This window comes from Falco peregrinus, chromosome 20 (genome assembly GCF_023634155.1).
Source record: "Falco peregrinus isolate bFalPer1 chromosome 20, bFalPer1.pri, whole genome shotgun sequence".
Lineage (NCBI taxonomy): Eukaryota > Metazoa > Chordata > Aves > Falconiformes > Falconidae > Falco > Falco peregrinus.
This window is the reverse complement of record NC_073741.1, coordinates 1-24,075: the sequence shown is the minus strand read 5'-3', so window position 1 is coordinate 24,075 and position 24,075 is coordinate 1. Positions and strand designations below refer to the sequence as shown.

At 59.7% G+C, this 24,075-nt stretch overlaps 2 protein-coding genes across 4 annotated transcripts in view; one reads left to right on the top strand and one right to left on the bottom strand.

The window, feature by feature from the left end:
• The window catches only part of LOC101921310 (leucine-rich repeat and fibronectin type III domain-containing protein 1-like protein), a 53,494-nt gene extending 45,444 nt beyond the window's left edge, over nt 1-8,050 (top strand). For 2 of the 3 annotated variants that reach the window (XM_055792486.1, XM_055792487.1), the window contains one exon: nt 6,968-8,050. In XM_055792486.1, coding sequence (XP_055648461.1) covers nt 6,968-7,478 — 511 coding nt within the window. In that variant the 3' untranslated portion in view covers nt 7,479-8,050. The remainder of the gene's footprint in view (nt 1-6,967) is intronic. The other variant, XM_055792488.1, reaches the window with a different exon arrangement.
• Nucleotides 8,051-12,474: 4,424 nt separating this feature from the next.
• Nucleotides 12,475-23,854, bottom strand: PPP1R13L (protein phosphatase 1 regulatory subunit 13 like; the record flags this gene model as incomplete). Its single annotated transcript, XM_055792473.1, is given in 11 exon segments — nt 12,475-12,775; nt 15,301-15,318; nt 15,320-15,433; nt 15,435-15,505; nt 18,734-18,863; nt 18,865-18,901; nt 19,580-19,704; nt 19,706-19,714; nt 21,379-21,516; nt 23,399-23,674; nt 23,676-23,854. Coding segments are annotated over 11 exon segments (1,136 nt in total), but the record flags the coding sequence as incomplete, so codon positions are not given.
• Nucleotides 23,855-24,075: the final 221 nt, after the last annotated feature.

The window sequence follows — 24,075 nt, the reverse complement described above, 5'->3', positions numbered from 1 at the left end:
GTTGATACGTGCAGATGTAAATAGATGCGTCGCAGCATCCCCAGTGGTGGCAGCGCTTTGGTGCTGCCAAAGGAGTTTTACAGAAGGTGAAAAGCTTCCTGCTACCCGGAGCACGCTGCACAATTTATTTCTGGCAGATGATAGCTCGCTGCCTGGGAAAAGTACGAAGCGGTGCGGGATGCATCAGAAACCTGTCGCTTCTGTCAAGTTGAGTGGTACCATGGCAAGAGCAGTTGCTATGGCAACTCCGCTTTATCTTGAGGATTTAAGTTCCTCCTTTGACTCCTTTATTTTTCCTCACCTTTCCATTTCCCTCACCCCCTGGATAGGTTGTTGTAGGTAAGTGCACTGTAATCGAAGCCCTAAACAGGGGGGAGATAATCTTCCTCCTTGTTTTCCCTTTGGACTGTGATCAAATTATCCATCCGTGTACACGAGAGCAACGTATGCGCCCTGCACACGGCAGTGCCGTCGGCATACGCCGGCGCATAAGTGCACCAGCATCGCTCCTCGTGTTCCCACTTTGGGACAGCCACAACACGCAGCCACACGGCATTTTTTCCGGTGGTGAATATGGAAAAAGGAAAGCAGGAGCTGCGCTCCTGGCTCCGCCAGTTATTGCAGCCTCAGGGGGAGTCACATCACTCCTCTCTTTCTGTGAAATGGAAACTATCGCACTGACCCATCTCCTGGGAGGGAGGTGAGCAAAACCAAAGGCAGACATTAGTTGTGGAGAAAACCAATTGCAGGAGAGCGAAGTGTCTGGCAAGACGAGTAGCAGCAAGCCAGGATCGGCGTGTTAAGGTGCAGGTAGCAATTTGCGGCGAGCATCAATATTGAAAGCAAGAGCCTTGTTTGTTTTCAGAAGCGAGGTCGGAAACCCTTCTTGTACAGCCACGTATAGAAGCGAGTCGAGAATCATAATAGCCACTCCGTGCCGCTTTTCACTCTCTGAGATATAAATGGATCTGTATTCTTTAAACAGCTTACGGTCTCGACGCTGATTACGGTTCCTGTGCAATCTGGACTTCGCAATGCTGTAATTTTCATTTAACTCTTGTCGCTCAAGTGTCCTGCCCAGGTTTCTAGTGCTAGTCTCAGGGAAGAGAGATCAGCAGGACTGACCTTTTGGTACTAAAATCGCAGTGACAAAATATTATACGAGCTTCAAAAGCAATAATTAATCAGGGAGAGCAGCCACGCGATTTTATTGCTGCTTTGTCACAATGCCCGCGCACGTACGTAGGGATGAAAATGCAGCTCTTTTTGTATGCTGATGTAGTCCATATGTATATTTATGAAAAGGGCTCCTGGCTTTAGGTTACGCAGTAAAAGGTTCATCAAAGGACCCTGGGCCACCTTTCCCTTGTAGCCTCCCTCTGTGCAAGAGAGAAGTGGGGCAGCCACCGATGCTCAAAATCCCCAGGAGGGAAGTGCAGATGCTCCTGTTCTGTCCGCTGATGCTTCTTCAAATAGCCAACAAATCACAAAAAAAAAAAAAAAAAAAAAAAAAAAAAAAAAAGGGGGGGTGGGGGGGGGTGGGGGATGGAGATTCTGTATGTCTGAGCTAGGCTGGATAAGCTTCAATTTTGTTTGTACCGCAGTTGATATAAGCAGCAGATTACTAATGCTTCATAACAACCCGCTTGATGCCCTCGTCAATTAGAAGCTGGATCCCATAACATCAAAGGCAACAGTCTCCTAAGCATCGAATTTAGTCTTTCATAGCTAGCGATCATCTAACTTTAATTAGCTGCAACTACACGCTATAAATTAGAAGATGAGTATTTAATAGTGATGCTTCTCTATAGATAATTGAGAGACTATATATCGCATAAAACTGCTGATAATACGTCCTTGTTTTTGCCATGTTGAGAAAAAAACTCCGCAATTGAGAGGCAGCCGGCTTTTGCGGCGGAGCACAAAGTACCGTTGTTTAAAGGCCAGAGCTGTCACTCTTGGGGAAAAGGTGATATATTTGCCAGATCAATATAGCAATGATTGCATCTGTTGCGTGAAAAAGCAGTTGGAATCAGCCACGCTACGTCTGCTCAAAAATTCTTAAATTAGCGCAGTGCAGCGCAACGGAAAGCCTCAGCACCGCGCTAGATTGCAAACGGTGAGGTTTGCATGAGGTTTTGTAGCTCCTCACCTGTCAGGCACGTGCCGTTAAGACTTTCTGGGTTCCCTTTCGGGGTGCCCTGGAGACACCGGACCCCCCCTCCCCACGTGCAGTCTGGGGTCCTGTGGGCGGTGCGACACGCCGCTCAACTGATGGAGGCGCCGCAGCAGCCGCGGTGGTTTGGGAGGACGTCGGGATTGCCACGGTTATCCAGGCGGTCTGGACAATGGCCATGTCGGCGTTTCCTAGCGTCCCCCCCAAAAAGGAGGATATGCCGGTGGAAGTCCAATAACGCGGGAGCCATCCAACACCTGGAAATAGAAGGGAACAAGTGACTCGTCACTCTTTGGCTTGAATTTTGGTAGCTTTTTCCCTTTACCTGGCAGCGTCGCGGTTGTCACGGCAGTTTCCAGGCTCCTTCAGGGAGCTTCTCCTTGGAAACCTCTTCTTCAGGTTTCCCTTTATGGGGAAAAGCCTTATGTTCTTCTCATGGTTGGCTCCGTGCTGAGGTAATCGGGATTACCCTCACAAAGCCAGGCTCCTCCGCTATCGTTCCCCTCCTCCCTGTCATCTCCGCTAACGCTGCTGCCCACCTGACGGCTGCTGCAGCTGCGTCGCGGCTTGTAGAAATGAGACCTTGCAGCTGCAAACGATGGATGGGAGCAGTCGCATCATGGAAAGATCATTCAAACGTGAAGCATCTGTCTCTTGCTTCCCAAACGTTTCAAGATGCTGTGCTTTTTTTGGAGGAGGAAAGCATCCCCGCTTCCTTTTTTACTCTTGATGCAGAAGTATGATTTTTTTTTTTTTTTTTTTTTTTTTTTTGTAGTATGAATGAGAATCAATAGCTGTCATTGCTCCCATCAAAAATTTTGGCAGGGTTTGTCTGAAAGCTGTATAAATAAGCAACCTGCCATCAGTGCTTCATGACTGTCTGTATCTTCTGGTGCGTGGTCATTTCATTTCCAGGCTGTAGCATCAACCATGTAAAAATAATTATTTGGAAAAACGCAGCCAGCAGCCTGAGCTCAGTAATGGCTTAGGATTTGATGCTTAGAATGGTCTTTGTTGTTGTTGTTGTTGTTGTTGTTGTTGATTTTACCTCCACAGATGCCACAGATCATCCTTGGGTCTCTCTCTGTGAAAAGAACAGACTCTACCGATGGCTTTTTAATCCCTTTAATCAGCACAGGGGTTTGTGGACAGGATCTGTGCCAAAAGACCTCCTGCCCCAGGGGTCCCCCCAACGCCTCGAACTCCCCATCCCTCCCTCTGCCCCCAACTCTTCTCCTCCCAGTTGAAATGGCAGAAAAGAAATTCTCTTTCTCAAACCGTCAGAATGGTGGCGTGGGATTGGGGGCAGAGGAGTTGGCCAAAGTAAAAGCCATTAATTTGAGCCCGTCTGGCCGCAGTATTACGTTGTCCTCTGGGCAGCATCGTTATCAATTAGAGTCCAGACAAAAGACTCCGTCTCTGTTTTGAGCGGCTCGGTTTATTGTGTCGTCGTTGACAACGTTGCTAGGAAATATTTCCAATCTCACAAAAGGATGTTTTGTCAGAAGTTTTCGTGAGCAGATTTCACAGTTGGGTTTTCACCAAGGGGCTTTGCTTGGCGCTGGCTGCCTGCAGATGGCACGGGTTATGGTTGAGGGGTGTCTACTCCAAAACCAGTCACGTTAGCGCCGTTGGTTTAAATCTGACAGTTACCATTCTGGTATCGAGCCCTTTGAATGATGGTGGTCACGGGCCAACGCCAAGCACATGGAGACCCGGTGACTTTAGGGGTGTAAGGGAAGAGGCGGTGGGCTTTCAGCTACTAAAAGATTTGTTGGAATTGTGCCTAAAATCCACGCTTTCCGTAGCTTTTATAGGTAATAAGAAACCAGCTCCTGATGAAACTAATGTAAACTAAGAGGGCTTTTTCAGAAAAAAAAAAAAACAAAACAAAACCTGCTGGGCAGTTCTTGTGAAATTTTCAAGAAACAACATTTCTTGAAAAATTTTAAAAAGACCAAAAGCCCCCAAAAGAATAACAAAGAAAAAAGGGTTTTGCATCCCCGGAGATCTGGGAATCTCCTGGCAGACATGGTTTTATGGTCTCTGTACCGCTATTGTGAAATGTCTTCCATGCAAACTAATTATTTAAGTAAATGACTTTGATTGCTGCAAGCTCCGAGATGAAATAATCCCACTGAGGGGCTGATAAGCTTTACCCTGCTTAGGATCAGGGTGCCCCCGTATCCTGGCCACTTGGGGCTGTCAGGGATCATAAGGCATCCCGAAGGCATTCCGTAACAAACCTAGGATCTAGTAAATGGCGCTTAAACCATTCCTAGGTCACGCTGAGCACTGGTGGAGACGTTTGGTCTGAAGGTGCCGTTCTCTAAGCGTCGAGGTAAGGAAGCCCGTATACGCCGTTCTTGGGCTACGGGAGCCACCACTCAATGATTGCTCTTACTGGTCACCTCATTATGAGACACTGAGCATCACGGAGCTGTTAGCAGATGGAAATCAGGTTGATTTGTAGTTCCAAAAGGTCTGAATTTGCCTTTTTCCCCTTCATCTTCCAAATGCGCTTCCCGCGGGTGTAAAATTACTACAACGCATTTTTAAAGCATTTAGTTTTATCCTGTGGGTTCTGGCAGAACGATGGAGCTTTCCAATGATCCACTTGCACCCCACGTCTGTCTGCGTGCCTTCTGGCCTTCCCTACGCATCCTCCTCGCCGCTCACCCCTAAAGACCTGCCTTTCTTACAACTGCTGCAACTCCAGCTTGCGCTAATTGGTGGAGTTGATTGGATTTAACCGCTATTGGGTCATTCACGGCATCGCTGAAATAAAGTAAATAAGGGATAGGGAAGACTCCGCTGTAGAAGCAAATGTTCCGTAGGCACGAGAGAGAAGACACGCAGAGGTTAACTACTGCCACGGCTATAGGCAGATTGCCTACTCGGTGGTGAGCTGTCCCTACTCATCCGCAGAGGTTTCCTTGAAACTTCCTAAATATGCCACCACAGCTACCTTTTTCCCGGGAGACACGTCTGTGAGTAACTGCTTAGGCAGCGAGGAAACCTTATCTCCTGCCTTATCAAGCCTCGGCGCTTCTCCTTATTCACAGAGCTGAAAATAGCCGCCTATTACCAGAAGAGCTGATAGAAATCAAACATCTATTTGGTCTCCCTGAACACTTGCACAGAAGATTTGCACGGGGGATGGGAAAAGCCTTCGTTTAGAACCTCCTCTTCTGGATGACAGCTACTGTAAAAATATTTCAGCAATAGCTGGGAATACAGCATATGCCGTTCATGATAATTTAGTCAAATTTCAGGACCGAACTCTCCGTTGAATAATCCTGACAATCACGCGACGCGGAAAGCTGTTCGGAAGAAGAACGGTGAGCATCAAAGGCTGCTGAATAAGGCAAATAATACGGCCGTTCAGCTAGGCAAATGAATCTTTGTGTAGTTTCCTCTCCAAAGCCTGTTTTTCCTGCAGTAAAAATCACGTTAGCCTCCAAACCCAGCACGCAGCCACATTCCGGGGTGGGGGGTCATGATGCTGCTGTTATAAATTGAGGCTGGGGCAATGGTTTAGGAAATTCAGATGGGTCATTCGGGGACAAATATCTACTGGGAGGGTCATTTACTGCTGGGGGTCTCCTCCTTCAGTGGTTCTATGAACCTGTGATGATGCCGTACATCAGCAAGGGAGCGGTTTTGTTTTTTCACGGCCACAGACATTCAGTTGTTATAAATGAAGTGGTAGCAGCTGTGTGTTTGGAGGACTTTTGTTTGAAGGCGTAGCTCTTCTTTCCAGTCTGGGCATCGTATAGCCCTTAGTCCCATGGATGGCTGCTCCAAAAAGTGGTACGACAAGGGGTTGGCCTTCACCACCACCCCACCATCACCTTTGTGGCCCAGAGAAGGCCACATGCCCACCACTATAAATAGATGCAGTTGCACTAACTCCTCTGCGATGGTGCTACTTTACTCCAGTGAGGAATCCAAGCCCAACGTACGGAGAGCAGGTCTGCAAGGAGGCGGGGTGATCCGTACGGTCCTGTCTGTGGGAATCTGTAACACAGCCCATAGCTCTCCTTTTGGGATCCTTCTCATCTGTTGGTGTAGTACCGGTGCTACTTTGTGATACAGGAGTATTTGGCATTGACAGGGAGCAATCGCAGCGTTAGGGTCACATCGAGGTAAGGAAGCCCGTATACGCCGTTATTGGGCTACGGAAGGGACCACTCGGTGATTGCTCTTACTGGTCACCTCATTATGAGACACTGAGCATCACGGAGCTGTTAGAAGATGGAAATCAGGTTAATCTGTAGATCAAAAGGTCTGAATTTGCCTTTTTCCCCTTTGTCTTCTAAATGCGCTTCCCGTGGGTGTAAAATTACTCAAATGCCTTTTTAAAGTGTTTAGTTTTATGCTGTTCTGCCATTTAAGTTCTTAAGCATGTTGCTTCGGTTCCTTGATGGAAAGGCTGACCGTATTCCATTCTGCACGGGGCATGCGATGCCCTTTTATGCTGGAACTTACACGGAGGTTTAAGGCAACGCAGATAAAAACAGTAGATGAGGTGCAATCGTCCCCACGCTGGCCATCGGTGAGCGTGCGCGCTCTAGTCCGCGTTTGTCAGTAATGGCCAGAGGTACTGCCGTGGGTAAAATACTTCCAGCCCTCCCAAGGAACCGAGGGAACGCTAGCGTTTCTCCGCTTGTTCTGGTTGCCGCGTTCACCACCTGCTCCGTTATGTTTCCTTACGGTGGCGGCGCTAGTCAAGAGCTCTCCTTAGGCTCGGTCAACTCGGATGCTCACTGTGCTCATTTTCTCTTCCAGGATGATTCCAGCTGCTAGTAAATCCTTCTTCTTGACTGATCTGGTTGCAGGACGTGAGTACGACCTCTGTGTCCTTGCTGTTTATGACGATGGATTGACGTCTCTGACGGCAACCAGAGTGATCGGGTGCGTGCAGTTCACAACGCAGGAGGAATACAAACAGTGCCGATCCCTTCACGCGCAGTTCCTGGGAGGAACCATGATCATCATTATCGGGGGAATCATTGTGGCCTCAGTTCTTGTTTTCATCTTCATCCTCCTCATGAAATACAAAGTCTACAACAACCACCACAAAAACAAAACGACAAAAGTGAACAATGTCTGCTCTCAAACCAACGGGAGCCAGAGTGGCTCGATGGCTCGATCCACTTCGAAACTTGCAGAGAGACGGGAAAGTTTGCACCAGGAATGCTCGGGCTCTTCCGTCAAAGGCAAAACTGTTGTAGATTTGGATTGTGAAAAAGTGACTCCAACCAACACAACCTTTTTAACAACTGATGCGTTATCTTAATGGCCATTTGATGGAACAGGACACACCAAGGTGGTATTGCTTGAAACATTTTAATGCGAGTGGTTGTATTTTAAGCTTCACTACTATTGTCTATTTTTAAGATCAGATGGTTTAAAAAATATTTTTTTAATCTGTATACAGTTCTTGCATTCTTAACTATTTTGTTTCAATATATTAAATATGAGTGTGTGATTTACAAGATTTTTTTACTGGTTCTTTTATAGCATACACCTCTGGTATCAAGGCAGCAGCATAGCTAAATTCTACTGGGTTTGTCTTTGGTGAAATGCACTATTTTTTTCCTTTGGTTTCCAACCAGCAGCAAAATTGTACTCTCAGGATCCTCAGACTTCCTTTCTCACGGCAGAGTCACTCAGCGGCTTAAACCACTCACCTCTCCAAGGAATGATTTGTCGTCAGAAGTTACTAGTTTCTCACTAACTGAGTTTGGGGGTTTTCTTGCCATAGGTATGTCGTGTACACGCTTCTCAAAAAAGAAGTAAAATTAGCAGAGGTTCCCCATAGAGAAAGAAAAAACAAAGATACTCTTCAAAAAAAAAAAAAAAAAAAAAAGGGGGAGAGAAAATTGAAATAGTTTAGCGTATTCTCTCGGTTATTCAGCAGCACAGAAATATGAACTGGCGGCGTTTGCTTTGCAACGGCTGTTGTAAGTTGAGCCTGTGCCTTTGAGAAACCTCCTCTTGTTCTCGGCGGTCGGATTTTGGCTGGGGAGGAAGAATGCCGGGGTTTGTTCTTTCGAAATTGTAAAACTTCACAAACAGAATGTGTTTCACCACGCGCGTTTCTGCTGTGCCGAAAACCATTGCCTCCCCTCCGCCAGCGTACCGCTGAAGGGTTGGTTTTGTTGGTTGGTTTTGGGTTTTGGGTTGGTTTTTTTGTTGTTGTTGTTGTTAAATTTGTCGATGGAGGACCCACAGATTAAAGCTTCCGTGTCCTGGAGCACATTGCACTATCTCACTGTGACCCTGCATCTTCAGATGGCTTTTATATCCTGGTCTCTTAATTCCTGTAATAATGCATGAAGTGTAATGTAAGTGGCTGACCGATGAAATGATGTGAATGTGTCTGGTCGAGTAATTTTAACGCATCATATCACATTAACGAAATGTTCCTTTCGTTCCAAGGGATACTGCCAGATCAAGATGGGCTCAAAGTTTAGCTTTTGAAATAATGTTTTTACCTACGAGGAGCTAGTGGCCTCGACTAAACAAAATGTCCCCTTTGCTATCCTCCTTGCCTGGTGATGATTTTTTTTTTTTTTTTTTTTTTTTTTGCGTTGCTACTTGGCTTCGAAATTTAAACGAGAGAAAACAGGAATACCTTTTCTTAAACCTCAAGCAATGGAACGTGAAAGCGGTTGACCCTGCAAGCCAAGCAACCAGCTTGTGCCTTTTTAAAAGGTGACCGCGTCACGACTTAGCAATTAACAGAAGGAAAAAAAAATTTTCCTAAGCTTGTCCCTCTGACGGAGTCAAAATGTTTCTCTTCCTGTTTGGATATGGATGGACGGACCAAGTTGCCTGGCGGTGAGCCAAAAGCTGTTGGAACGACGCAGCAGTTGAGCGCTGTCTTTTAATAGAGTGGCTTTTACTAATTGCTGAGGTACGAGGCGGGTTTTTTTGGATGTTTCTGAAATGCGCAGATTGGCCGAGTCCTCTGTTCTGTCATGGTTTTCCAACATAAACGGAGGAAAAAGTAAATTAAGGGATTTCATTCCCAGGTATATTGGTGGCGGTGAGGTAAGACTATGCAACTATGCTCGTGTTTGCTTAAAAAAAAAAAAAAAAAAAAATCTGCGCGTGCCGCTGTGCAAATGGATGCTCGGTGTTCCATAGGTGATGGTGATGGGGGTCTGCGCTTCCCGAGATTTTCCTCTGGCTTCTGTCTGCCTTCCAGGGATGCAGATAGCGCTGCCATTCCTCAGGTACAACCTCCCGCGGTCACGGATTCAGGATCCTCTTGTCACCGCCGCTTCTTCCAGAAAAGCCAATTAATCCATTTTTCAGCCTGCCACAAAATCCAAGGCTGGAATTTGAAGGTGGTTTTCCTAACGAGCGCAGCCCGATTGCTACAAGCAGCTCGACCCACCTGTAAAATGTTGTAAAAATCCGTTGATTAGTAATAAACCCAAACTGGTCGGTTTGCTGCTTCATGGCAGTCACGTGCCCAAGGCGGGTATGGCCACCTCCGCTGGGGGCCCTGGGCCTACAGGCCGCAGCGGTGCCTTGGTCCGCTCTGCAGCTGCCGTCCTGTCGCCTTCTGGGCTTCTCCATCTTTCCGTGAGGGGAAAAGCGTTGATGAACCGGCATGAGCAGCACCGGTGGCATCCCTGCCTGCGCGTCAGGGCAGCGGATCGAAGTGTTTCACCCTTGGAAATGGAACGGGGGCCTAGCACGGCCCTCCATGTTGCTTCAGGAGGTTGAACGTGGCGGAGAACGAGGGTTAAATCCCGATGTCGCCGTTCCGAGTTCCTAGAAGCATAAAATGGTGGAAAGCAGCCGGCCGACGCTTCTGAGGTGTTTATTCCTTCAGGAAGATGATGGAGGGGGGGAAATGAGGGAGCAGCAGCCGGGCAGGGGGGCGAGGGCTGCGCTCGGCCTCTGTGAGGTGAAGATGGCGCCCAGCGGGGCCCAGCACGGCGCTGGGGGCACTGGGGACGTGCCAGCAGCCGTGGTGCCATGTCGACCCGTCGGAGCTAGTGCTGCTGGCTCAGCGTGGCCCCTCCGTGGAGGCAGCCCCCCCAAAGCCTGAGGGATGCTGGAGGAGCCCCCCACCCCACCCCGAGGGGCGCCATGGTGGCGTGGTCACCCTGGGGCACCTTCAGAGCTCTGGCTGGGGGGAACTGGGGGGCAGGACGGGGAGGAGGCGGGTAAGGACTAGCTGTCCTGGAAATTCGGGGTGGGGGTGACTCTCTTTTTGCCATGGGATCCCCTCAAGACTCACGTTGTCCCCCCCAGTCCCCTCAAGCCTGGAGCTCCCCGTGTGCCCACCACCCCTCTGCTGTCCTGGGGCTGCCTCAGCTTGCGCTGGTTGCGCCCCCAAGACCCCACAGATGTGCTCTAGGTGCCTCAGTTTACCTCCTGGTCCCCACAGCGCACCTCCACCGGGCTCCTTTCACCCTCAGGGACCATTGTGCACGCAAGCCCAGTTGGCCACCAGCCCAGTTGGCCACTGCTCTGGCCAGGGGAGGGTTCCAGGGCATGATCCGACTCCGAGATCCATCCATTTGTCCTGGAGCTGCCTTAGGCTCTCTCTGGTCCACTCGGGACCCCCCCCCACGAGGCTGTCATTGCACCCCAGACCCCTCTGCAGGGTTCTAGCACCCCAAGGCAACGTGACCCTGGAGCTGCATCCTTGCTCCCCGTCCTCAAGGAGCCCCCAAGGGCTCTGAGCCCCACATCCAGTGGGATGGAGGGTTCTCAGCAACATCAACCTGGAGCTGCATCCTTGCTCCCCATCCTCAAGGAACCCCCAAGGGCTCTCCTCACCCTCAAGGAGCCCCCCAAGGGCTCTCCCCACATCCAGGGTGATGGAGGGCTCTCGGCAACGTGACCCTGGAGCTGCATCCTTGCTCCGCATCCTCAAGGAACCCCCAAGGGCTCTCCTCACCCTCAAGGAGTCCCCCAAGGGCTCTCCCCACATCCAGGGGGTTCAGGGCTCTCGGCAACATGACCCTGGAGCTGCATCCTTGCTCCGCATCCTCAAGGAACCCCCAAGGGCTCTCCTCACCCTCAAGGAGCCCCCCAAGGGCTCTCCCCACATCCAGGGTGATGGAGGGCTCTCGGCAACGTGACCCTGGAGCTGCATCCTTGCTCCGCATCCTCAAGGAACCCCCAAGGGCTCTCCTCACCCTCAAGGAGTCCCCCAAGGGCTCTCCCCACATCCAGGGGGTTCAGGGCTCTCGGCAACATGACCCTGGAGCTGCATCCTTGCTCCGCATCCTCAAGGAACCCCCAAGGGCTCTCCTCACCCTCAAGGAGCCCCCCAAGGGCTCTCCCCACATCCAGGGTGATGGAGGGCTCCTCGGCAACGTGACCCTGGAGCTGCATCCTTGCTCCGCATCCTCAAGGGAACCCCCAAGGGCTCTCCTCACCCTCAAGGAGCCCCCAAGGGCTCTCCCCACATCCAGGGGGTTCAGGGCTCTCGGCAACATGGACCCTGGAGCTGCATCCTTGCTCCGCATCCTCAAGGAACCCCCCAAGGGCTCTCCTCACCCTCAAGGAGCCCCCAAGGGCTCTCCATTACCCTGCTCCCCACATCCAGTGGGATGGAGGGTTCTCAGCAACGTCAGCCTGGAGGGGGGCGTGCAGCCCAGCCGGCAGGGTAGGGGGCTGCGCCGCCAGCATGCTGGGGGGCAGGGGGTCCAACCAGGCTCTGTGCTGCTTGCTGGGCAGCTCCTGATGGACCGCAGCGAGGAGAAGCCGGCTGAGATCCGCAGCGGTGAGTGGGGAGCACGGACTGAAGGGGGTGCCTGGGGGGGGGGGGCGTGTCTCCGCAGGTGCGGGGGTTCATCCCGGCTCCGTTTCTTTCCTTCAGACCCCGGAGGACGCCAGCGGTGGCTCCATCCTGCTCAGCCCACCTCCATCCTGAGCACCCCCCAAGGATGCGGTGAGCGTGGCGACGCACCCCGCCATCACCCGGCAGAGGTGCAGCTCTCCTCCGGGAAAAGTCTGGAATTCCAGAAAGCTGGAAAAAGGAGCCTGAACCCAGGGGGTCCTTCATGAGCCGCGAGGAGAGGGGATGGGATGGGTGGTCCCAGCTCCAGCCTTCCCGCGGGTCCCCCATGATCCCGGTGGATGCACAAGCGCCAAGCGGAGCACAGAAGAGTTAAGGGGGCCAGAGGGACCCTGATCAGGGGCCCCCCATCCATGTCACCCCCCCGAGCCTGATCAGGGTGACCCCACCTGTGTCACACACAGCCCCCTCCCCCCCCACCCGTGCCACAGAGGATGGAGACCACCAGGCGTAGCCAAAGGCTCTTTACTCCCCAAAAAAGCCAACACCGTGGGGTGACACCCACCGTCACCAGGCGGGGGGAGGGGGGGGACAAGGGGACACGACACCGTGGGGTGGGGGGCACCCCAGTGCCTTGCTCGGACAAAGCGGGGGGCGGACGGGTGGGCAGCCGAGGAGGTGGCTTGCCAGCAAGGGGGACCCACACGTCCGAGCGGCTGGGGAGGGGGGAGGGGCAGTGCCAGCTCAGGGCCCCCCACATCTTCAGGGCCCCCCCCCCAGCCTCAGACCTTCTTCCGCTGTGGCCGCACCCTGGGGAAGAGCTGGGGGAGGGGGAAGAGTGTTAGAGGGAGGGGGTGGGGTGGGCCGTGGGTGCTGTGGGACCCCTCTGGGGCCCCAGATCCCCCTGCCACGGCCATGGGTTCTGTGGGTGCTCCCCTAGGTGGCTGCGGGACCCCCAGAGGGATGTGGGTGCTGGGGGGGGGGGGGGGCTGTGGGACCCCCTTGGGCTGTGGGGTGGCTGTGGGACCCCCCTGAGGGATGGGGTGCTGGGGGGGGGGGGCTGTGGGAGCTCTGGGACCCCCTTGGGCTGGGGGGGGGGGCTGTGGGACCCCCTGAGGGATGGGTGTGCTGGGAGTGCCCCCCTGGGGCTGTGGGGGGGCTGTGGGGGGCTGTGGGACCCCCTGAGGGATGGGGGTGCTAGGGGGGGGCTGTGGGAGCTGTGGGACCCCCCTTTAGCTGGGGGGGGGCTGTGGGATCTCCTGAGGGGATGGGGGTGCTGGGGGTGCCCCCCTGGGGCTGTGGGGGGGCTGTGGGACCCCCTGAGGGATGGGGGTGCTGGGGGTGCCCCCCGGGAGCTGTGGGGGGGCTGTGGGACCCCCTGAGGGATGGGGGTGCTAGGGGGGGGCTGTGGGAGCTGTGGGACCCCCTTTAGCTGGGGGGGGGGCTGTGGGATCTCCTGAGGGATGGGGGTGCTGGGGGTGCCCCCTGGGGCTGGGGGGGGGCTGTGGGACCCCCTGAGGGATGGGGGTGCTGGGGGGTGCCCCCCGGGAGCTTGTGGGGGGCTGTGGGACCCCCTGAGGGATGGGGGTGCTGGGGGGGGGGGCTGTGGGTGCTGTGGGACCCCCCTGGGGCTGTTGGGGGGCTCTGGGACCCCCTGAGGGATGGGGGGGCTGGGGGTTCCGCCCTGGGGCTGTGGGACCCCCCCCTGAGGGATGGGGGTGCTGGGGGTGCCCCCCTTGGGCTGTGGGGGGGGCTGTGGGGGCTGTGGGACCCCCAGAGGGATGTGGGTGCTGGGGGTGCCCCCCTGGGGCTGGGGAGGGGGGCTCTGGGTGCTGTGGGACCCCCCTGGGGCTGTGGGGGGGCTGTGGGACCCCCTGAGGGATGGGGGTGCTGGGGAGGGGGAGCTGTGGGTGATGTGGGACCCCCCTGGGGCTGTTGGGGGCTGTGGGACCCCCTGAGGGATGGGGGGGGCTGGGGGTTCCGCCCTGGGGCTGTGGGACCCCCCCCCTGAGGGATGGGGGTGCTGGGGGTGCCCCCCTTGGGCTGTGGGGGGGCTGTGGGTGCTGTGGGACCCCCCTGGGGACCATGGGCACTGTGGGACCCCCAGAGGGATGTGGGTGCTGGGGGTGCCCCCCTGGGGCTGGGGAGGGGGGCTCTGGGTGCTGTGGGACCCCCCTGGGGCTGTGGGGGGGCTGTGGGACCCCCCTGAGGGATGGGGGGTGCTGGGGGGGGGGAGCTGTGGGTGCTGTGGGACCCCCCCTGGGGCTGTTGGGGGGCTGTGGGACCCCCTGAGGGATGGGGGGTCTGGGGGTTCCGCCCTGGGGCTGTGGGACCCCCCCCCGGAGGGATGGGGGTGCTGTGGGCACCATAGGGTGGCTGTGGGACCCCCAGGGGGATGTGGGTGCTGGGGGTGCCCCCCTTGGGCTGTGGGGGGGCTGTGGATGCTGTGGGACCCCCCTGGGACCATGGGCACTGTGGGACCCCCAGAGGGATGTGGGTGCCGGGGGGTGCCCCCCCTGGGGCTGGGGAGGGGGGCTCTGGGTGCTGTGGGGACCCCCCTGGGGCTGTGGGGGGGCTGTGGGATCCCCTGGAGGGATGTGGGTGCTGGGGGTGCCCTCCTGGGGCTGGGGGGGCGGGCTGTGGGTGCTGTGGGACCCCCTAGGGCTGTGGGGTGGCTGTGGGACCCCCAGGGGGATGTGGGTGCTGGGGGTGCCCCCCTTGGGCTGTGGGGGGGTTGTGGGGACCCCCCTAAGTGATGGGGGTGCTGGGGAGGGGGGGGGCGCTGTGGGCACTGTGGGACCCCCCCTGGGGCTGTTGGGGGGCTGTGGGGGCTGTGGAACCCCCTGAGGGATGTGGGTGCTGTGGGTTGCCCCCCTGGGGATGGCAGGGGGGGGCTGTGGGTGCTGTGGGACCCCCCTGGGGCTGTGGGGGGGCTGTGGGACCCCCTGAGGGATGTGGGTGCTGGGGGTGCCCCCCTCGGGCTGTGGGGGGGCTGTGGAACCCCCTGAGGGATGTGGGTGCTGTGGGTGCCCCCCCTGGGGATGGCAGGGGGGGCTGTGGGTGCTGTGGGACCCCCCTGGGGCTGTGGGGGGGCTGTGGGACCCCCTGGAGGGATGTGGGTGCTGGAGTGTCCCCTTGGGGCTGAGGGGGGCTGTGGGGGCTGTGGGACCCCCCCTGAGGGATGTGGGTGCTGGGGGTGCCCCCCCTTGGGCTGGGGGGGGGGGCTGTGGGACCCCCAGAGGGATGTGGTTGCCGGGGGTGCCCCCCCCGGGGCCGTTGGGTGGCTGTGGGGGCTGTGGAACCCCCCCTGGGCCCCCGCCGGGCGCTGCGAGACCCCTCGACTCACCCCAAAATAGTTGCGGGGGGACGTAGCCCTCGTGGCCGTAGAGGGACCCCCTCCACCCAGTCGAGCTCCTCCTGGGGCTGGCCGGCGCAGCACGGTGACGGGCTCGCCCTCGACGGAAGGACAGCTCGTCCCCCGAACTCGGCGCTGTAGTCCCACAGCGCGTAGACCACCCCGCTGTTCAGCACCCCCATGCTCTGCTCCACCTCTGGGGGACGCGGGGGTCAGCACCCCGACCCCCCCCCGGCACCCCCCGGCCGGCCGCACCCCAAACCCTGAAACCCCCCAGCACCCAGTACACATAACCTGCCCGGTAACCCTCCCAGTACACGTATCTCCTCTCCCAGTACCCGTAACCTGCCCGGTAACCCCTCCCAGTACACGTATCTCCTCTCCAGTACCTGTAACCTGCCCGGTAACCCCCTCCCAGTACACATATCTCCTCTCCCAGTACACATAACCCGCCCAGTAACCCCTCCCAGTACACATAACCCGCCCAGTAACCCCTCCCAGTACCCCCTAACCTGCGCAGTAACCCCTCCCAGTACACGTATCTCCTCTCCCAGTACCCGTAACCTGCCCGGTAACCCCTCCCAGTACACATATCTCCTCTCCCAGTGACCCATAACCTGCGCAGTAACCCCTCCCAGTACCCATAACCCACCCAGTAACCCCTCCCAGTACACATATCTCCTCTCCCAGTACCCCTAACCTGTGCAGTAACCCCTCCCAGTACACATAGCTCCTCTCCCAGTTCCTGTAACCTGCCCGGTAACCCCTCCCCAGTACACATATCTCCTCTCCCAGTACACATAACCCGCCCAGTAACCCCTCCCAGTACACATAACCCGCCCAGTAAACCCCTCCCAGTCCACATAACCTGCGCAGTAACCCCTCCCAGTACACATATCTCCTCTCCCAGTACCCATAACCCACCCAGTAACCCCTCCCAGTACACATATCTCCTCTCCCAGTACCCGTAACCTGCCCGGTAACCCCTCCCAGTACACGTATCTCCTCTCCCAGTACCCATAACCTGCCCGGTAACCCCTCCCAGTACACGTATCTCCTCTCCCAGTACACATAACCCGCCCAGTAACCCCTCCCAGTACACATAACCCACCCAGTAACCCCTCCCAGTACACATAACCCGCCCAGTAACCCCTCCCAGTACACGTATCTCCTCTCCCAGTACCCATAACCTGCGCAGTAACCCCTCCCAGTACCCATAACCCACCCAGTAACCCCTCCCAGTACACATATCTCCTCTCCCAGTACCCCTAACCTGTGCAGTAACCCCTCCCAGTACACATAGCTCCTCTCCCAGTTCCTGTAACCTGCCCAGTAACCCCTCCCAGTACACGTATCTCCTCTCCCAGTACCCGTAACCTGCCCAGTAACCCCTCCCAGTACACGTATCTCCTCTCCCAGTACCCCATAACCTGCCCGGTAACCCCTCCCAGTACACGTATCTCCTCTCCCAGTACACATAACCCGCCCAGTAACCCCTCCCAGTACACATAACCCGCCAGTAACCCCTCCCAGTACACATAACCCGCTCAGTAACCCCTCCCAGTACACGTATCTCCTCTCCCAGTACCGTAACCTGCCCGGTAACCCCTCCCAGTACACGTATCTCCTCTCCCCAGTACCCGTAACCTGCCCGGTAACCCCTCCCAGTACACATAGCTCCTCTCCCAGTTCCTGTAACCTGCCCGGTAACCCCTCCCAGTACACGTATCTCCTCTCCCAGTACCCGTAACCTGCCCGGTAACCCCTCCCAGTACACATATCTCCTCTCCCAGTACCCATAACCTGCGCAGTAACCCCTCCCAGTACCCATAACCCACCCAGTACCCCTCCCAGTACACATATCTCCTCTCCCAGTACCCGTAACCTGCCCGGTAACCCCTCCCAGTACACATATCTCCTCTCCCAGTACCCCTAACCTGTGCAGTAACCCCTCCCAGTACACATAACCCGCCCAGTAACCCCTCCCAGTACACATAACCCGCCCAGTAACCCCTCCCAGTACACATAACCCGCCCAGTAACCCCTCCCAGTACACATATCTCCTCTCCCAGCACACATAACCCGCCCAGTAACCCCTCCCAGTACACATAACCCGCCCAGTAACCCCTCCCAGTACACATATCTCCTCTCCCAACACACATAACCCGCCCAGTAACCCCTCCCAGTACACATAACCCGCCCAGTAACCCCTCCCAGTACACATAACCCGCCCAGTAACCCCTCCCAGTACACATATCTCCTCTCCCAGTACACATAACCTGCCCAGTAACCCCTCCCAGTACACATATCTCCTCTCCCAGTACAGGCAACCCGCCCAGTAACCCCTCCCAGTACACATAACACACCTAGTAACCCCTCCCAGTACACATAACCCGCCCAGTAACCCCTCCCAGTACACATAACCTGCCCCAGTAACCCCTCCCAGCACCCACAACCCACCCAGTAACCCCTCCCAGCACCAACCCCTCTATTCCCAGCCCGCCCCCTCCACTGCCCCCATTGCTCCCAGTGCTCCCATTACCCCCATTGCCCCCAGTGCCCCCATTGCTCCCATTGCCCCCAGTGCCCCCATTGCCCCCAGTGCTCCCAGTGCTCCCATTGTTCCCAGTGCCCCCATTGCCCCCAGTGCCCCCATTGCTCCCATTGCTCCCAGTGCTCCCATTGCTCCCAGTGCCCCCATTGCCCCCAGTGCCCCCATTGCTCCCATTGCTCCCAGTGCTCCCATTGCTCCCAGTGCCCCCATTGCTCCCAGTGCCCCCATTGCCCCCAGTGCCCCCATTGCTCCCAGTGCCCCCATTGCCCCCAGTGCCCCCATTGCCCCCAGTGTCCCCATTGCTACCAATGCCCCCATTGCCCCCAGTGCTCCCATTGCCCCCAGTGCTCCCAGTGCTCCCATTGTTCCCAGTGCCCCCAGTGCCCCCATTGCTCCCAGTGCTCCCATTGCCCCCAATGCCCCCATTGCCCCCAGTGCCCCCATTGCTCCCAGTGCCCCCATTGCTCCCAGTGCCCCCAATGCCCTCATTGTCCCCATTGTCCCCAGTGCCCCCATTGTCCCCATTGCCCCCAGTGCCCCAGTGCTCCCATTACCCCCATTGCCCCCAGTGCCCCCATTGCTCCCAGTGCTCCCATTGTTCCCAGTGCCCCCATTGCCCCCAGTGCCCCCCATTGCTCCCAGTGCTCCCAATGCCCCCATTGTCCCCATTGTCCCCAGTGCCCCCATTGCCCCCAGTGCTCCCAGTGCTCCCATTGTTCCCAGTGCCCCCAGTGCCCCCATTGCTCCCATTGCTCCCAGTGCTCCCTTTGCTCCCAGTGCCCCCATTGCCCCCAGTGCCCCCATTGCCCCCAGTGCCCCCAGTGCCCCCAGTGCCCCCAGTGCCCCCATTGCTCCCAGTGCCCCCCGTACCGGTGAGGTAGTTGTAGCAGTCCGCGTAGCCCTGCCGGTAGGGGTCGCACTTCTCCACGGCCAGGCTGCCGTCGCTGGTGGTGGTGGCGAAGATGGCGGCACCGTGGCGCACGAGGGCCACGCACACCCCCCGTGTCGTTGCACGAGGCCGCGCAGTGCAGCGGGGTCCTGGGGGGGGGGGGAGGGGGAGGGGGGCTCCGCTGAGACACACACCCCCCTCCCCCACCCCAGTGATCGCTCCATGACAAGGGGGTGGGGTCCCCTGTGTCCCCCCATCCCCCATCGCTCAGGGCACTGGGGGGGTTACCGGGGTCCCCAGCCCCCCAGGGTGGGTGGGGGAGGGTCCCTGTCCCCATCCCACAGCTCTGGGGCCCCCCACCCCCTCTCATGGGGGTCCCCATCCCCGTCCCACCAGCTGTGGCCGTGGGGTCCCCACCCCCCCACCACACCCCCACCACACCCCCACCACCCCCCCCATTGGGGTCCCCATCCCCGTCCCACCAGCCGTGGCCGTGGGGTCCCCACCACCCCCACCCCCCCCATGGGGGTCCCCGTCCCACCAGCTGTGGCCCCCCGTCACCCCCACCCCCCCGGGGGTCCCCGTCCCACCAGCCGTGGCCATGGGGGTCCCCGCCACCCCCCACCCCCCCGTGGGGGTCCCCGTCCCCGTCCCACCAGCCGTGGCCGTGGGGTCCCCACCACCCCCACCCCCCCCATGGGGGTCCCCATCCCACCAGCTGTGGCCCCCCCGCCACCCCCACCCCCCCGGGGGTCCCCGTCCCACCAGCCGTGGCCGTGGGGTCCCCGCCACCCCCACCCCCCCGGGGGTCCCCGTCCCCGTCCCACCAGCCGTGGCTGTCGGGGGAGTTGACGTTGGCGCCGCTGGCGATGAGGAAGTCCACGATGGCGTAGTTGGCGCCGCAGATGGCGTTGTGCAGCGCGGTGATGCCCTCGTCGTTGGGCTGGCTGGGGGTCGTTCAGCTGGGGGGGGGGGGGGGACACGGGTCACCCCCCCGTCACCCCCCTGCCACCCCACTGCCACCCACTGCCATCCCAGTGCCACCCACTGCCACCCCCCTGCCATCCCACGTTACCCCACTGCCACCCCACTGCCACCCCCTGTCACCCCACTGCCACCCCCTGTCACCCCACTGCCACCCCCCTGCCATCCCACTACCACCCCGTCACCCCACTGCCACCCCACTGCCACCCCCTGCCACCCCCTGCCATCCCACGTCACCCCCACTGCCACCCCACTGCCACCCCCTGTCACCCCACTGCCACCCCGTCACCCCACTGCCACCCCCTGTCACCCCACTGCCACCCCCTGCCATCCCCACTACCACCCCCTGTCACCCCACTGCCACCCCACGTCACCCCACTGCCACCCCACTGCCACCCCACGTCACCCCACTGCCACCCCCTGTCACCCCACTGCCACCCCCTGCCACCCCACTGCCACCCCGTCACCCCACTGCCACCCCCTGTCACCCCACTGCCACCCCACTGCCACCCCACTGCCACCCCCTGTCACCCCACTGCCACCCCACTGCCATCCCCTGTCACCCCCCTGCCACCCCCTGCCATCCCAGTGCCACCCCCTGCCACCCACTGCCATCCCAGTGCCACCCACTGTCACCCCACTACCACCCCTTGTCACCCCCTGCCACCCCACTGCCATCCCCAAGCACATCGCTCTCCCTGTCCCCAGTGTCCCCAACGTCCCCCCTCGGCCAACCTGTCCCCAGTGTCCCCCCTCGGCCACCCTGTCCCCAACATCCCCCCTCGGCCACCCTGTCCCCAGTGTCCCCCCTCAGCCACCCTGTCCCCAACGTCCCACCTCGGCCACCCTGTCCCCAACGTCCCACCTCAGCCACCCTGTCCCCAATGTCACCAGCCCTTGTCCCTGCCACCCTGTCCCCAATGTCCCACCTCGGCCACCCTGTCCCCAACGTCCCACCTCGGCCACCCTGTCCCCAATGTCACCAGCCCTTGTCCCTGCCACCCTGTCCCCAATGTCCCTCCTCAGCCACCCTGTCCCCAATGTCCCCCCTCAGCCACCCTGTCCCCAATGTCCCACCTCGGCCACCCTGTCCCCAACGTCCCCCCTCAGCTACCCTGTCCCCATTGTCCCCAATGTCCCCCCTCAAGACACCCTGTCCCCCAATGTCACCAGCCCTCGTCCCTGCCACTCTGTCCCAAATGTCCCCAACATCCCACCTCAACCACCCTGTCCCCAACGTCCCACCCTCGGCCACCCTGTCCCAATGTCCCACCTCGGCCACCCTGTCCCCAATGTCCCCAGCCCTCATCCCTGCCACCCTGTCCCAAATGTCCCCAACATCCCACCTCGGCCACCCTATCCCCAATGTCCCCCCTCAGCCACCCTGTCCCCAATGTCCCCCCTCAGCCACCCTGTCCCCAATGTCGCCAGCCCTCGTCCCTGCCACCCTGTCCCCAATGTCCCCCCTCGGCCACCCTGTCCCCAATGTCCCCACCCTGTCCCCAGTGTCCCCCCTCGGCCACCCTGTCCCCAATGTCCCCCCTCGGCCACCCTGTCCCCAGTGTCGCCAATGCCCCATTGTCCCACCTTGGCCTCCCTGTCCCCAATGTCCCCAATGTCCCCAGTGTCCCCAGTGTCCCACCTCGGCCACCGCCTGCTGCACCACGTCCAGCTCCCCGGTCAGGGCCGCATCCAGCAGCAGCACCAGGGGGTTCAGGCGCACGCGGGCCCCGGGGCGTCTGCGGGGCGAGGAGGGGTCGCGCAGGGCCGAGCGACGCTCCTGCGGCAGCCAGGGCGTCAGGGGGACCTTGGGGACACCCCCTGGGGCACCCGGTGCTGGACGGCACCCAGGGGACCTTGGCGACATCGTTGGGGCACCCGGAGGACCTTGGGGACATCGCTATGGGGCACCCGAGGGACATTGGGGACACCATGGGGGCACCCGGGGGACCTTGGGGACATTGCCGTGGCACCCAGGGGACCCTGGGGACATAGCTGGGGGACACCAGGGACCATGTGGCACCCTGAGGGTCTCCAAGGGCCACCAGGCACCCTGTGGCACCTCGGGGGACACTGGGGGACACCAGCCACCCTGTGGCACCCTGGAGGGCTCCAAGGGCCACCAGCCACCCTGTGGCACCTCGGGGGACACTGGGGGACACCAGCCACCCTGTGGCACCCTGGAGGGCTCCAAGGGCCACCAGCCACCCTGTGGCACCTCGGGGGACACTGGGGGACACCAGCCACCCTGTGGCACCCTGGGGGGCTCCAAGGGCCACCAGACACCATGTGGCACCTCTGGGGGGTCTCCAGGGGCCACCAGGCACCCTGTGGCACCCTGGGGGGGGACACTGGGGGACACCAGGCACCATGTGGCACCCTGGGGTCTCCAAGGGCCACCAGCCACCCTGTGGCACCCTGGGGGGCTCCAAGGGCCACCAGCCACCCTGTGGCACCTCTGGGGGGTCTCCAAGGGCCACCAGCCACCCTGTGGCACCCTGGGGGGGGACACTGGGGGACACCAGGCACCATGTGGCACCCTGGGGTCTCCAAGGGCCACCAGGCACCCTGTGGCACCTCGGGGGACACTGGGGGACACCAGGCACCATGTGGCACCCTGGGGGTCTCCAAGGGCCACCAGCCACCCTGTGGCACCTCGGGGGACACTGGGGGGACACCAGCCACCCTGTGGCACCCTGGAGGGCTCCAAGGGCCACCAGCCACCCTGTGGCACCTCTGGGGACACCAGGAGACACCAAGCACCTTGTGGCACCCTAGGGGGCTCCAAGGGCCACCAGGCACCCTGTGACACCTCTGGGGACACCAGGCGACACCAAGCACCCTGTGGCACCTCTGGGGGTCTCCAAGGGCCACCAGCCACCCTGTGGCACCTCGGGGGACACTGGGGGACACCAGCCACCCTGTGGCACCCTGGGGGTCTCCAAGGGCCACCAGCCACCCTGTGGCACCTCTGGGGGTCTCCAAGGGCCACCAGCCACCCTGTGGCACCTCGGGGGACACTGGGGGACACCAGCCACCCTGTGGCACCCTGGGGGGCTCCAAGGGCCACCAGACACCATGTGGCACCTCTGGGGGGTCTCCAGGGGCCACCAGGCACCCTGTGGCACCCTGGGGGGGGGACACTGGGGGACACCAGGCACCATGTGGCACCCTGGGGTCTCCAAGGGCCACCAGCCACCCTGTGGCACCCTGGGGGGCTCCAAGGGCCACCAGCCACCCTGTGGCACCTCTGGGGGGTCTCCAAGGGCCACCAGGCACCCTGTGGCACCCTGGGGGGGGACACTGGGGGACACCAGGCACCATGTGGCACCCTGGGGTCTCCAAGGGCCACCAGGCACCCTGTGGCACCCTGGGGGGACACACTGGGGGACACCAGGCACCATGTGGCACCCTGGGGTCTCCAAGGGCCACCGGGCACCCTGTGGCACCTCTGGGGACACCACCCACCCTGTGGCGCCCTGGGGGTCCTCCAAGGGCCACCAGCCACCCTGTGGCACCCGAGGGGTCTCCAAGGGCCACCACCCACCCTGTGGTGCCCTGGGGGTCTCCAAGAGCCACTGGGCACCCTGTGGCATCTCTGGGGACACCACCCACCCTGTGACCCCCTGGGGGTCTCCAAGGGCCCCCAGCCCCCCCGTGACACTTCGTGTACTCACCGTGGCGGGCGGGGGGCTGCCGGGGGCCGGAGGTGGGGGGCTCTGAGGGTTCTCGGGGACCCCCGGGGCGGGAGGTGACATCTCGGGCGAGGCGGCGGCGGTGTCCCCCGGGAGGGGGGGTTCGTCGCGGCGGGGGGGGCGGTGGAGGAGGCGGGTGATGAGCTGCTGGTACTGGCGGGTGCGGGTGGGGGGCAGGGTGGGGGGGGGGCACTGCTCCATGGAGCCGCGGCGTTTGAGGGGTCGCGGCATCTCGGCCAGGACCCCGGGCCACCTCCTGGAACTCGGGGTCCCGTTGGGCTTCGGGGGGCAGGAGGGGCTGGAGGCGCGTGGGGCTGAGGGGGCGTTGCAGCCCCTCCCCCTCCCCCCCCTGCAGCAGCCCCTCCAGCTCCGGCTCCGGCTCCGCGGAGATGGGGTCCGGGGTGGGGGGGGGGCGGCCACATCCTACGGAAAGGGAGGGGGGGGGGTGGTTAGAGCACCGCGAGGTAACACCTGGGGGGGTCACCCAGAGAGCCCCACCCCCCCCCCCCCCAACCCCCGGCAGGCTGCAGCCCCCCCAAACCCACCCCCCCCAGCCCTCCCCATCACCCCTATGGTCGTCCCCCCACCCCCACTACGCTGCAGCCCCCCAAAACCCACCCCCCCAGCCCCCACATCACCCCTAG